This window comes from Bos grunniens, chromosome 5 (assembly GCF_055505025.1).
Source record: "Bos grunniens cultivar Pamir isolate PY7600 chromosome 5, Bosgru_T2T1.0, whole genome shotgun sequence".
Taxonomy (NCBI): Eukaryota; Metazoa; Chordata; class Mammalia; order Artiodactyla; family Bovidae; genus Bos; species Bos grunniens.
The window spans coordinates 79,246,854-79,260,029 of NC_141169.1; the positions used below are offsets into that span (position 1 = coordinate 79,246,854).

The window sequence follows — 13,176 nt, forward strand, 5'->3', positions numbered from 1 at the left end:
TTTCCTGGAGAATTCCACGGACAGAGGAACCTGGCAGTCTACAGCCCATGGGGTCGCAAACGGTTGGACATGACTGAGCGCCTTTCACATACACACAGCATTAATTGAATGTCAGTATTGACTCTGAAATCTTTATTGGTCTGAGTTCTCAGTGAGAGCGGATCATTTTGTTCTTCACTCGGTCATCATTCTATACCTAGGTTTAACTACAGTTCCAGTCACACAGTAGTACCTCAATAAATGTTGTCATATTTTAAACTTTATATCACAGTCATTTTAATAGTTTTCCACAGTCTTCATGGTTAAAATTTAATTTGCTGTGAAAGAATTATTCATTTACTAAACAAATATTTATTGGGTATCTGCTAAGTTCTAGGCACTGTCATATCAGAGAACAAAATCTGTCCATGTTATGTATCACTTTTCCTGAATTGATTTTCTGATGTTGGTACTTCAGCTTATTTACAGCTTTTATCTATTGGAAATAATCATATGTTGGGACATATCACCTTTTCTTCTTTTACTGTAATTAAGTCCCTAAAACAACACAAGTGGATCAATTCTATGTCATTGCCTATTGTTGTTCTTCAGTCTCTTAAGTCATGTCCCACTCTTTGTGACCCCATACCATAGCACAGCAGGCTCCTCTGTCCTCCACCATCCCCTACAGTTTGTTCAAATTCATGTCCATTGGGTTGGTGATACTATCTAACCATCTTGTCCTCTGCTACCCCCTTCTCCTTTTGCCTTCAATCTTCCCCAGAACCAGAGTCTTTTGCAATGAGTCAACTCTTCATATCAGGTGGCCAAAGTATTGGAGCTTCAGCTTCAGCATTTGTCCTTCCAAAGAATATTCAGGGTTGATTTCCTCTAGGAAGGACTGGTTTGATCTTGCAGTTCAAGGGACTGTCATGAGTCTTCTCCAACACCACAGTTTGAAAGCATCAGTTCTTCAGCACTCAGCCTTTGTTGTGAGGACAGAGAAGCCTGGGGTGCTACAGAATGGGGTTGAAAAGTGTTGGACACGACTTAGCGACTGAACAACAATAACATACAATGAGAACAACAGATGGAAGGAACAGTGTTCAGCTCAGGTTTCATTTAAAGTATATTAAGGCATTTAAAAAAAGAAAATATTCAATTCTGGCAAATACAGGTCCTAGCAAAAATTTCAAATTCACAACATAAACTTCATGGGAAACAACATAGCAATGTGAATTTGCTGCTGCTAAGTCGCTTCAGTCACGTCCAACTCTGTGCAACGGCATAGAGTTGCACATAGATGTAGGCTGCCATAAATGGCAGCCCACCAGGCTCCTCTGTCCCTGGGATTCTCCAGGCAAGAACACTGGAGTGGGTTGCCATTTCCTTCTCCAGCACATGAAAGTGAAAAGTGAAAGTGAAGTCACTCAGTCGTGTCCGACTCTTAGTGACCCCATGGACTGAAGCCTACCAGGCTCCTCTGTCCATGGGATTTTCCAGGCAAGAGTACTGGAGTGGGGTGCCATTGCCTTCTCCAAATGTGAATTTAGGACCTTTTAAAAAACTCTCACATCTGTACATGACTACTGGAAAAACCATAGCTTTGACTGTAAGAATCTTTGTCAGCAAAGTGAAGTCTCTGCTTTTTAATACACTATCTAGGTTTGTCATCACTTTCCTTCCAAGCAGCAAGCATCTTTTCATTACATGGGTGCAGTCACCATTCACAGTGATTTTGGAGCCCAAGAAAATATAACCTGTCACTTCTTCCACTTTTTGCCGTTAAGTGATGGCACCAGACGCCATGATCTTGTGTTTTTTGAATGTTGAGTTTCAAGGCAGCTTTTTCACTCTCCTCTTTCACCTTCATCAAGAGGCTCTTCAGTTCCTCTTCATTTTCTGCCGTTAGAGTGGTATCATCTACATATCTGAGGTTGTTGATATTTCTCCAGCAGTCTTGTATTCCAGCTTGTGCTTCATCCAGCCTGGCACTTTGCATGATGTACTCTGCATATAAGTAAAATAAACAAGGTGACAAATATACAGCCTTGTTGTACTCCTTTCCTAATTTTGAACCAACCCATTATTCCATGTCCATTTCTAATTGTTGTTTCTGACCTGCATATAGGTTTCTCAGGAGACAGGTAAGGCGATCTGCTACTCTCATCTCTTTAATAATTTTCCACAGTTTGTTGTGATCCACACAGTCAAAGGCTTTAGCATAGTTGATGAGGCAGAAGCAGATGTTTTTTGGAACTCCCTTGCTTTCTCCATGATCCAAAGAATGTTGCCAATTTGATCTCTGGTTCCACTGCCTTTTCTAAACCCAGCCTGTACATCTAAAGTTTCTTTGTTCACATACTGCTGAAGCCTAGCTTGAAGAATTTTGAACACTACCTTGATAGTATGTGAAATGAGTGCAATTGTATGGTAGTTGGAATATTCTTTAGCATTGCCCTTCTGTGGGATTGAAATGAAAACTGAACTTTTCCAGGCCTGTGGTCACTACTGAGTTTTCCAAATTTGCTGGCATATTGAGTGCAGCACTTTCACAGCATCATCTTTTAGAATTTGAAATAACTCAGCTAGAATTCCATCACTTCAACTTGCTTTGTTCATAATATGCTTCCTAAGGCCCACTTGACTTCTCACTCCAGGATGTCCAACACTAGGTGAGTGACCACACCATCATTGTTATCTGGGTCATTAAGGCCTTTCTTGTATAGTTCTGTGTATTTTTGCACCTCTTCTTAATACCTTCTGCTTCTGTTAGGTCCTTACCATTTCTGTCCTTTATCATGCCCATCCTTGCATGAAATGTTCCCTTGATATCTCCCATTTTCTTGAAGAGATCTCTAGTCTTTCTCATTCTATTGTTTTCCTCTGTTTCTTTGCATTGTTCATTTAAGAAAGCTTTCTTATCTCTCTTTGCTATTCTCTGGAACTCTGCATCCAGTGCGTGTATCTTTCTTTCCCCTTTTCCCTTGCCTTTTGTTTCTCTTCTATCCTCAGCTATTTGTAAAGCTTCTTCAAATAACCACTTTGCCTTCTTGCATTTCTTTTTCTTTGGCATGGATTTTGGTCACTGCCTCCTGTACAATGTTATAAACCTCATTTAATAGTAATCTCATATAAATGTCCATAGTTCTTGAGGCACTCTATCAGATCTAATCTCTTGAATCTATTCATCACCTCTACTGTATAACCATAAGGGATTTTATTTAGGTCATACCTGAATGGCTTAGTGGATTTCTCTATTTCCTTCAATTTAAGCCTGAATTTTGCAAGAAGGAGCTCACGATATGAGCCACACTCAGCTCTGGCTCTAGGTATAGAGGTTCTCCATCCTCGGCTTAAAGAATATAATCAATCTAACTTTGGTATTGACCATCTGGTTATGTCCATGTGTAGACTCATCTCTTGTGTTTTTGGAAAAGGGTGTTTGCTATGACCAGTGTGTTCTCTTGACAAAACTCTGCTAACCTTTGCCCTGCTTTATTTGGTACACCAAGGCCAAACTTGCCTGTTATTCCTGGAATCTCTTGACTTATCTACTTTTGTATTCCAATCCCCAAGGATGAAAAGGACATCTTTTTTTGGTGTTAGTTCTAGAAGGTGTTGTAGGTCTTCATAAAATCGATCAGCTTCAGTTTCTTCAGCATCAGTGTTTGGGCATAGACTTGGCTTACTCTGATGTTGAATGGTTTGCCTTGGAAATGAACCAGGATCTTTTTGTCATTTTTGAGGATGCACCCAGGTACTGCATTGTGGACTCTTTTATTGACTGTGAGAGCTACTCCACTTCTTCTAAGGAAGTCTTGCCCACAGTAGTAGACATTATAGTTATCTGAATTAAATTTGCCCATTCCCATCCATTTTAGTTCACTGATTCCTAAGATGTCAATGTTCACTCTTGCCATCTCCTTCTTGTCCACATCTAATTTACCTTGATTCATGGACCTTATGATTCCAGGTTCTTATGCAACATTGTTTTTTACATCATCAGACTTTACTTTCACCACCAGATACATCCACAGGTGAGTGTTGTTCTCCCTTTGACCCAGCTGCTTCATTCTTTCTGGAGCTATTCATAATTGCCCTCCACTCTTCCCCAGTAGCATATTGGACACCTTTCTACCTGGCGGGGCTCATCTTCTGGTGTCATGTCTTTTTGCCTTTTCATACTGTCCATCAGGTTCCAGGCAAGAATATTGGAGTGGGTTGCCAACCCCTCCTCCTGTGGACCACATTTTGTCAGAACTCTTCAGTATGACCCGTCTGTCTTGGGTGGCCCTGCATGGCATGGCTCATAGATTCAATGAGTTATGCAAGCCCCTGCCCCACAACAAGGCTGTGATCCATGAAAGGGTTCATTGTCTGTCACCTTGCCAATTCATATCATAGGATGCCTTTTCCATGTAGAATATGATGCTTTCTCCTCAGTGTTCAAGAATTTTCAATATATTCAAGTTTCCTTTAAGACATGATTAATTATAATAATATATACACCAACATAATACCAACTTTTCAATAGAAAAGAAAAACTACTACCATAAGTATACATATCAATTATTAGCTGAATCTTACTTTCAGAATTGTTAAAAAGTTTTTGATGGCAAATATACATAAAATTTACTATTTTAACCATTTTTAGGGTATAATTCAGTGGATTTAAGTACATTCACATCATTGTGCAGCCATCACCATTAACTATCTCCAGAATGTTTTCCTCATCCCAAATAGAAACTCTTTACCCTTTAAACCATAACTCCCCATTATCCTTTCCCCCAACCTCTGACAACCTCTGTTCTATCTTCTGTCTTTATGAATTTACCATTATAGTGACATTTTTAAAAACCATTCATCCACTGATATGGTTCTACCTTTTGCCTTCTGTGAATATCTCTACTATGAACATAGCTGTATAGACATCTATTTACATCCCTGCATGCAGTTCTTTGGAGTATATCCCTAGAAGTGAAATAGCTAGATAATATTCTAATTCTATATATAATTTTTTGAGGAACTGCCATACTGTTTCCATAGCAACTGTACCCTTGTACATTCTCACTAGCAATGAGAAAGTATTTCAAATTAGAACATTAAACAAAAGATAGAAAATATTTCAAATATATGAAAATGTATAGAAATCTTTATAACAGAGACCTTTGAGCCAACCACAATGTGAATTTTAACATTGCCTGCATTTATTCCAGCGAGTTATTTTTTTTTTAAATTATTAAATGTGATATCTAAAGCTCCCTCCCCTCATTTATTCCCCTTCTTCTGTCAGAGGTAACTGCTCTTCTGAAGATGCCTGTGTATCTTTCCTTCCATGTTTGACTATTTCATCTGTCTTTCTACGTATGTGTGTGTGTATCTGTGACTGTTGTTCAGTCACTCAGTTATGTCTGACTCTGCAGACATGGACTGCAGCATGCCAGGCTTCCCTGTCCTTCACCATCTCCCAGAGCTTGATCAAACTCATGTCCATTGAGTCAGTGATGCCATCCAACTATCTCATCCTCTACTGTCCCCTTCTCCTCCTGCCCTCAATCTTTCCCAGCATCAGGGTCTTACCTAGAATGAGTCATCTCGTCACATCTGGTGGCCAAACTATTGGAGCTTCAGCTTCAACATCAGTCCTTCTAATGAATATTCAGGACTGATTACTTTTAGAATCAACTGGTTTGATCTCCTTGCAGTCCAAGGGACTCTCAAGAGTCTTCTCCAACACCATAGTTCAAAAGCATCAGTTCTTTGGCATTCAGCCTTCTTTATGCTCCAACTCTCACATCCATACGTGACTCCTGGAAAAACCATAGCTTTGACTCTACAGACCTTTGTTGGCAAGGTAATGTATCTGGTCTTTAATATACTGTTTTGGCATAGTTTTTCTTCCAAAGAGCAAGTGTCCTTTAATTTTGTGGCTGCAGTCACCATCTGCAGTGATTTGGGAGCCCAAGAAAATAAAGTCTCTCACTTTTTCCATTGTTTCTCCATCTACTTGCCATGAAGTGATGGAACCAGATGCCATGATCTTCTTTTTTGAATGTTGAGTTTTAAGCCAGCTTTTTAACTCTCCTCTTTTACCTTCATCATGAGGCTTTTTAGTTCCTCTTTGTTTTCTGCCCTAAAGGTGGTGTCATCTGCATATCTGAGGTTATTGATATTTCTCCCGGCAATCTTGATTTCAGCTTGTGCTTCATCATTTGTGATCAGTTCAGTCGCCCAGTCGTGTCCAGCTCTTTGCGACCCCATGGACTGCAGCATGCCAGGCCTCCCTGTCATCACTAACTCCTGGAGTTTACTCAAACTCGTGTCCATTGAGTCGGTGATACCATCCAACCATCTCATTCTCTGTCGTCCCCTTCTCCACTGCCTTCATTGTGATATGTTCATAAACAAGATATTATATTATGTGTTTTTCAGTTCAGTTCAGTCACTCAGTCATGTCTGACTTTTTGCGACCCCATGGACTGCAGCACGCTAGGCCTCCCTGTCCATCACCAACTCCCGGAGTTAAACTCATGTCCATTGAGTCAGTGATGCCATCCAACCATCTCATCCCCTTCTCCTCCTGCCTTCAATCTTTTCCAGCATCAGGGTCTTTTCAAATGAGTCATGTGTTTTTAAATAGTGCATAATAGTTTCATATCATATGTGTTGTTTTACAATTTGATTTTTTTATTCAAAATCGTGTTTTAAAATTTTTTTCAAGCTTTATTGGAGTTTTATTTACATACAATAAAATTCACCTATTTTAAGCATACAATTTGATGAATGTTGGTAATTGTTTTACAATCTTATAACCACTACAATTAAGTATAGAATATTTCCATCACCCCAAGAGGTTTTCTCTCATGTCTTTTCAGTCAGTGCTCTGCTGTGGCCTTCCCCCAAGCAACCACTCATTTATCAATATAGTTTTGCTTTTTCTATAATATTTTATATGAATGAAATCATGCAGTATATCATCTTTTGTTTTTTTACTGTTTTCTTTACTTCTTTCATTTGACATAATATTTTTGATATTCATCCATGTTGTTAAACATGTTAATATTTCATCCCTTTTTTTGGCTGAGTAGTATTCCATAGTCTGGGTATAACACAGCTTGCTCATATATTCACCTTTCAGGTTGTTCCAATTTTAGACTATTATAAATACTGCTGTGGACATTTGCATATGTCTTTATGTAGACATATGGTTTCATTTTGGGGGGTAATAACTAGAATGGAATTGCTGTGTCATACAGTAAGCACATGTTTAGCTTTATAAAATGCTACAACACTGTTTTCTAAAGTGTCTGAACTAACATTATGTTTAAGATTTATGTCTATTAATACAAGTAAATATTTTTGTTTGTAACTGTTTTATCTTATTACAATATATTAATGAACCACCATTTACTTACCCAATCTCCATTTATTTACTATTACAAGTAGTATTTCAGTTGACATATTTATAAGTTGTTTCCTTACACACATGTACAAGCATTTCTCTCTATATAGTGGGTGTCTATATAGCAGTTGGAATTAATTGCTGGCTTCTGGAGGATACTGATACTGCCAGATTGCCTTATAAAGTGGTTGGGCATTTAACTTTTAAAGCTGCTATACCTTCCAAATTACTATAGTCTTTCACTGGTCCTTCCTATAGAGTTTTTCTTGCAAGTAGGTATTGGGGGTTTTGTTATCAGAGTACAGTATTTCCCAAGCATTTCACACTGTTCTTATTGTCCCGTTTTTTCTTTTGATTATACTTTCTTTATTTTTAAACAGGAGATTCATATGGGGCATTGTGTGAATCTGACTGACGAGGCTGTAGAAGCTGTCCTTACTTGCTGTCCTCAGATATGTATATTACTCTTCCATGGATGCCCTCTAATAACAGGTTAGTATAAGGCTGTGTGTGTGTGTGTTAGTTGAGCAATCATGTCTGACTCTTTGCGACCCCATGGACTGTAGCCCGCCAGGCTCCTCTGTCTGTGGAATTCTCCAGGCAAGAATACTGGAGTGGGTTGCCATGTCCTCCCCCAGGGGATCTTCCCAACCCAGGGATCGAACCCATGTCTCCTGAAGTCCGTGCATTGCAGGTGAATTCTTAACTACTGAGCCACCAGGGAAGCCCCTCCTTCTTCAGGGGATCTTCCCAACCCAGGGATTGAACCCAGGTGCCCTACATTGCAGGCAGATTCTTTATACCATCTGATCCACCAGGGTAAGTATGAGGCTGCTTGGGTTCAAATCTTGGTTTCATCTTTTAATAACTGTGTAACCTTGAGTAAATTACTTAACCCATTTCATTATTCAGTTTCCTCATCTGAAGGTGAGTATAATGACAGTACCTACCTTATAAACTTGATCACAACAACACATTTTTTGGTGCCTAGCACATACTGAGGGCTCAGTAAATGTTAATCATGATAATGATGGTGATGGTGGTGATGTCCAAGGCCCAATAAATGCTAACTGTGATGATAAGGACGATGGTGGCAGTAGTAGTAGTCATGATATTAAACATGATGCTTTGTGTAGTCGTTTATAATATTACATCTATCAAGTATGCTAAATGACCTGTTAACTGTAATCACACCAAGATGTAGCCATTGAGATTCAGAATCATTTGGCTGATGTGGTACTTCACTTAATTAGTCACAGCCTTTGGCTTGTGTAAGAGCCATGACACCTCTTTCACATTATTCCTACACATGGGTCCCCTACCACAATATAACCTGGTTCTCATTTGTAAGTCAGTACTTAATGCCCTGCCCTTCCAGCTTATTTTCCTAATTATAGTTTAATAGTTACTGTCCTTTTGACAACTTCCACGTTTTCTGTTTGAACTGCCAATCTAAACTAAGCCTGTAATGGGTTATATTTGGTTATCAAAGACATCTGTAATGAAGACTAAAATCTTATTTTAGGTAGACATTTTTCAGAACACTAACGCCAAAACTTTAGTTGGAAACTATTACCAGTGGGTACCTCTGGGGAAGGTTGTGGAGAGACAAGAGTGGGAAAAAGCCTTCACCATATATCCTTTTGTCCTTTTGAATTTTGTACCATGTGAATGATTTTACCTATTAAAAATTAATAATCATAATTTTAAGAAAATAATTTAGAATCAGAAAAATTCATGTGACTGAGTACAGGGAATCAGTTAATGTGAACACTATTCTGAGGGTTGTGAGAAGGCAGGCAGAAGCTCTCTAATCATCAAACAAAGCAGAAAATTATATTTTAACAAGAAGGCCATTATTGTAAGGTGGAAGAGCCACAATATGTGAAATGTAATTGCAGCCATTTTTGGTAATAGGTCTTCTCAGAATACCAACTAAAAGTGTGTAAATCTACTCAGTGAGGTATGTGTATGTTTAATCAATACACTGAACAAGAAAGTGGTATTCATAAAGTGACTCCATTTTCCTCTCACTATATTAATTACAAATTTGCTCTACAGGAGTTAATTTTTCCCAAACCCAAGTGAAAATCTCAAACATGTGCCACTGACTTTTCTTATCATTCTCATGTAATACTCCAAACGAGTTCAAATTAAAGCTTTTTACTTCTCCAGTTAGCTCAGGTTTGCTGTAGGTGGAAAGGCTGCTGTGTTAAGGGAACATTGTTAGTTTCCCTGTTTTCCCTCCTGATTCTCCTCTTCCTTTCCTAACTCACCCACCATGGTTTCTGATCTCAGCAGTGTTAGTGCAGGGTCGGACTGCAATGAGCAGGAGGGCAGGTAAGGGAAAGAAAAGTCTTCCTTGAGCACTACCGCTGTGATCTAGTGGCAGCACCATGGGCTCAGTGGGTGAGCCGATCCTGATCCATACTCTCACAAAAGCGGGGCACTGTTGAGCTTCTCAGAGTCCACTTTCTGCCACTCCCCTCCTCACTGCGTATATCTCCTATCTACAGTTCTCTTGATTCAAGCAAATGTGTCTCCTGGCTAGTAGCAAGCGTTTTCTTCCTCTGCCCTCATTCCTTTAGCAACGTACCTTCATTTTCTTTCTGTTGAGGTTGCCTCGACCATCTAGGTTGCCTTTCATGAGCAAAATACAAGGCAACCCATGCTAGCCCACATCTGTCCACAGGGAACACAATACTTTAGATGGTGAGAGTGCAGATATTTCCCCGCTTCAGTCCTCTCTTTGGCCACATGGACTCTTAACAGAGCCTGCTTTTTAGTTTTCTTAGGTCTGATGTGTACTGTTTGTGATGTGTATTGTGTTCCCCAAGCTCCAAGGGACATATCAGATTCTCCAACTGATCCCCTTGGAGCCCTCTCTCACTAGGCTTGAAGGGAAGAGCAAGCACCTGCAGCCCTCTTTCTAGAACTCAAATCACAACTGTCTTCAAAGAAATCCTTTCTTTAATTTCCAATTTTCCATCACTTCCCATTTTTACACTTTTATATCTTTGAATGGATAAGGCACCAAAGATTCCAAAATCAGTTTTCAGCCAAGCATTTACAAGTCATGTACAAGTGGTCTGGTATCTCATTTTGGAATGAGAAAGTAGCTGATACCTCCGGCCCATGCAGCCACAGTGTCCCCTAGAACCTTACTGGAATAATTCTGGTTTAATGTTCTGTTGTATTTGTCTCAGATCAGCTTGACTACCTAACACATTATAAACTCAACTTTTGTTAACTTTACCTTGATCATCTTTCTGGTTACAATTTGGAAATAGTTAATTTGGCATTTTGTCTCTACTTTTAATAGAAGTGAAAACAGACTATACACAGTCAACCAGAAAAGCTTCTCCTAGGCAAACTGCTTAAAACAATTATCAAAGACCTTATAGGTAATGAAATATTTAGAAGGTACAACCAAAAACTGAAAATTTGAGTACAAGACCAATATTAAAATGCTTAAATGTGCCTGTATTAATATAGAAATGACTAATGAATATGAATTGAAAATATGTTGCAGTGATTAGTCTGATTTTTAAAGCAAAAAGACAGTTTTGAGATAAATTATATAATTACTGAGATCACTGGAAACCAAAGATATATTATCAGCTGGTAAATTAAAGAGAAATGCCTATCTGGTATGATTATATGATACTGGATATAGATTACTGGAGTGAGTTGCTGTTTCCTTCTCCAGGAGATCTTCTTGACCCAGGGATCAAACCCAGTTCTCCTGAATTGTAGGCAGATTCTTTACTGCTACACCACCGGGGAAGCCCCTGACTGTAGACACAAGGAAAGCTTAATCCCACACTTTTCCTATCCATATAATGACTCAAACACTGAATTTACCAACTCTAATGTGGCCTAGAAAGGGATGACAAATAACCTCCCTCCTCAGTCTCCTGGGAGTTCCCTTACCTTACTTCCTTTTTGAGACTCATACACACACTCCTTTGGAAGTTCTGTTGTATGGGAACCCCCTTCCCTGCAAACCTAGCAAAGCCCTGCCCAAATAAATCTCCTTGTATGCTACTGCGACCTTGTGGTCAGATCTTTTTTCTTGTTCTGCCACACAATCCCTTGCTCAAGGTATGCAACATAAAATATGTTTATATGTTCAAAAAGTTTAGAAAATATATCACTATAATGAATATTCATTTTTCAAAGGCTCTAAGAATTACTATGCTAAGAAACTTTTTTTATCCGAGTGTCAAGGAGTTAGAAATCTTCCCCTACCCTTTTAGATTCTTCTGGCTTATCTAAGAATTAAATTGACAGGAGGCACGTAAAGAGGAGAAAATCCGAATTTACATACATGGGAGAGACCCAAGAGAACTGAGTAACTAGCCAAAGTGTCTGAAACATCTTCAGCAGCTAAAGAGGACATGCAGGGGTAGGGGTTTGGAACTTCAAAAGAAATGAAGGCAATTCACATGGAGATAAAAAAAGCAAATGCTTGGTAGACAAGTATTTGTTGGGCCATGCAGAGACAATGGAACATAAAGGTTCTCTGAACTCTAGGCCCCTCACTGAGTTTCCCCCGCCATACCTAGCCCACATTCTTTGCAGATAATCTCTGATAGGGGTAGGAGGACTTACCTATACTTCCTTTAGGCAGTAAGGGGAAAGAGCAAAGTTTCTTCTTGAGTCTTTTGGGCCTTGATTGTTTTCAGCTTGAAATAATCCTGATGCCAGACACTTTGGGATGGCTACAAAGTTTTGCTCCCCAAACAAGCATTTGTCAAATTTTTTTAACACAGGATAATTTGTGTGTGTGTGCGTGTGTGTGTGTGTTTTATCCCTGCTTTCCCAAAATAGGAAAGTGAGAAACTGAAACAGTACTTGCCCCTTGTGACAGAGTTTTTAATAATAGTGCTAATATGAAGTGAAATGAGCACCAATCCTCAGTGTCAGCCACACATAGGCACTTGCCATGGGAGCCTGCCATCTACCTCTACAAGGATTCAATCTTGTGCTGCTGTAGCTGCTGACCTTCAACACCCGCTGAAAGGAGTTCAGGGTGGAGAAAGGAGGCACTCTGTGCTGGTGGGGAGGGGGAAACTGGTAGGTCAGGTCTTCAGATAGTTAGATATTTTCAGGAGCCGATTTTATACACCCAATTCTTGTATCTCCTCATCTGTAGAAAAGCACTAAAATCTTTCATGGAGACAATTGTTTCTTGTGACTAGCAGAAAGCTTCACGAGGCTTGAGGCAACTTTCTGGGAAAATGTATGCTTGACTGCATATACTCTCCCTTCCCCAAAATCACATATATCCTGACCTTTCCCGCTACATCTTTGGAGCAGTTTCTCTGAGGTAGTGTCTCCTGGGCTGCAGTCCTCATTTTGCTCCCAAATAAAATTTATCTCATAACTCTCACATTATGCATTTTTTTTTAAGTCAGCATTGGTCTCCTCAGTTCAGTTCAGTCGCTCAGTCGTGTCCCAACTCATTGCGACCCCATGGACTGCAGCACGCCAGGCCTCCCTGTCCATCACTGACTCCTGGAGTTGACTCAAACTCATGTCCATTGAGTCGGTGATGCCATCCAACCATCTCATCCTCTGTTGTCCCCTTCTCCTTCTGCCCTCAATCTTTCCCAGCATCATGGTCTTTTCCAATGAATAAGTTCTTCACATAAGGTGGCCAAAGTATTGGAATTTCAGCTTAAACATCACTCCTTCCAATGAATAGTCATAACTGATTTCCTTTGGGATGGATTGGTTGGATCTGCTTGCAGTCCAAGAGACTCTGAAGAGTCTTCTCCAACACCACA

General features: G+C 39.6%; 1 protein-coding gene across 20 annotated transcripts in view; it reads left to right on the top strand.

Annotated features, from left to right (window-relative positions):
* AMN1 (antagonist of mitotic exit network 1 homolog) overlaps window positions 1–13,176 on the top strand; it is a 68,629-nt gene that overhangs the window by 29,907 nt on the left and 25,546 nt on the right. For 17 of the 20 annotated variants that reach the window (XR_015164129.1, XR_015164124.1, XR_015164127.1 and 14 more), the window contains one exon: window positions 7,765–7,876. The exons of the other annotated variants lie outside the window; for them this stretch is intronic. Coding sequence is in view for 4 of the 17 variants with exons in the window: in XM_086401445.1 (XP_086257571.1) it covers window positions 7,765–7,876 (112 nt within the window). In the remaining 13 variants the exon portion in view is untranslated. The remainder of the gene's footprint in view (window positions 1–7,764; window positions 7,877–13,176) is intronic. 20 annotated transcript variants of the gene reach the window in all.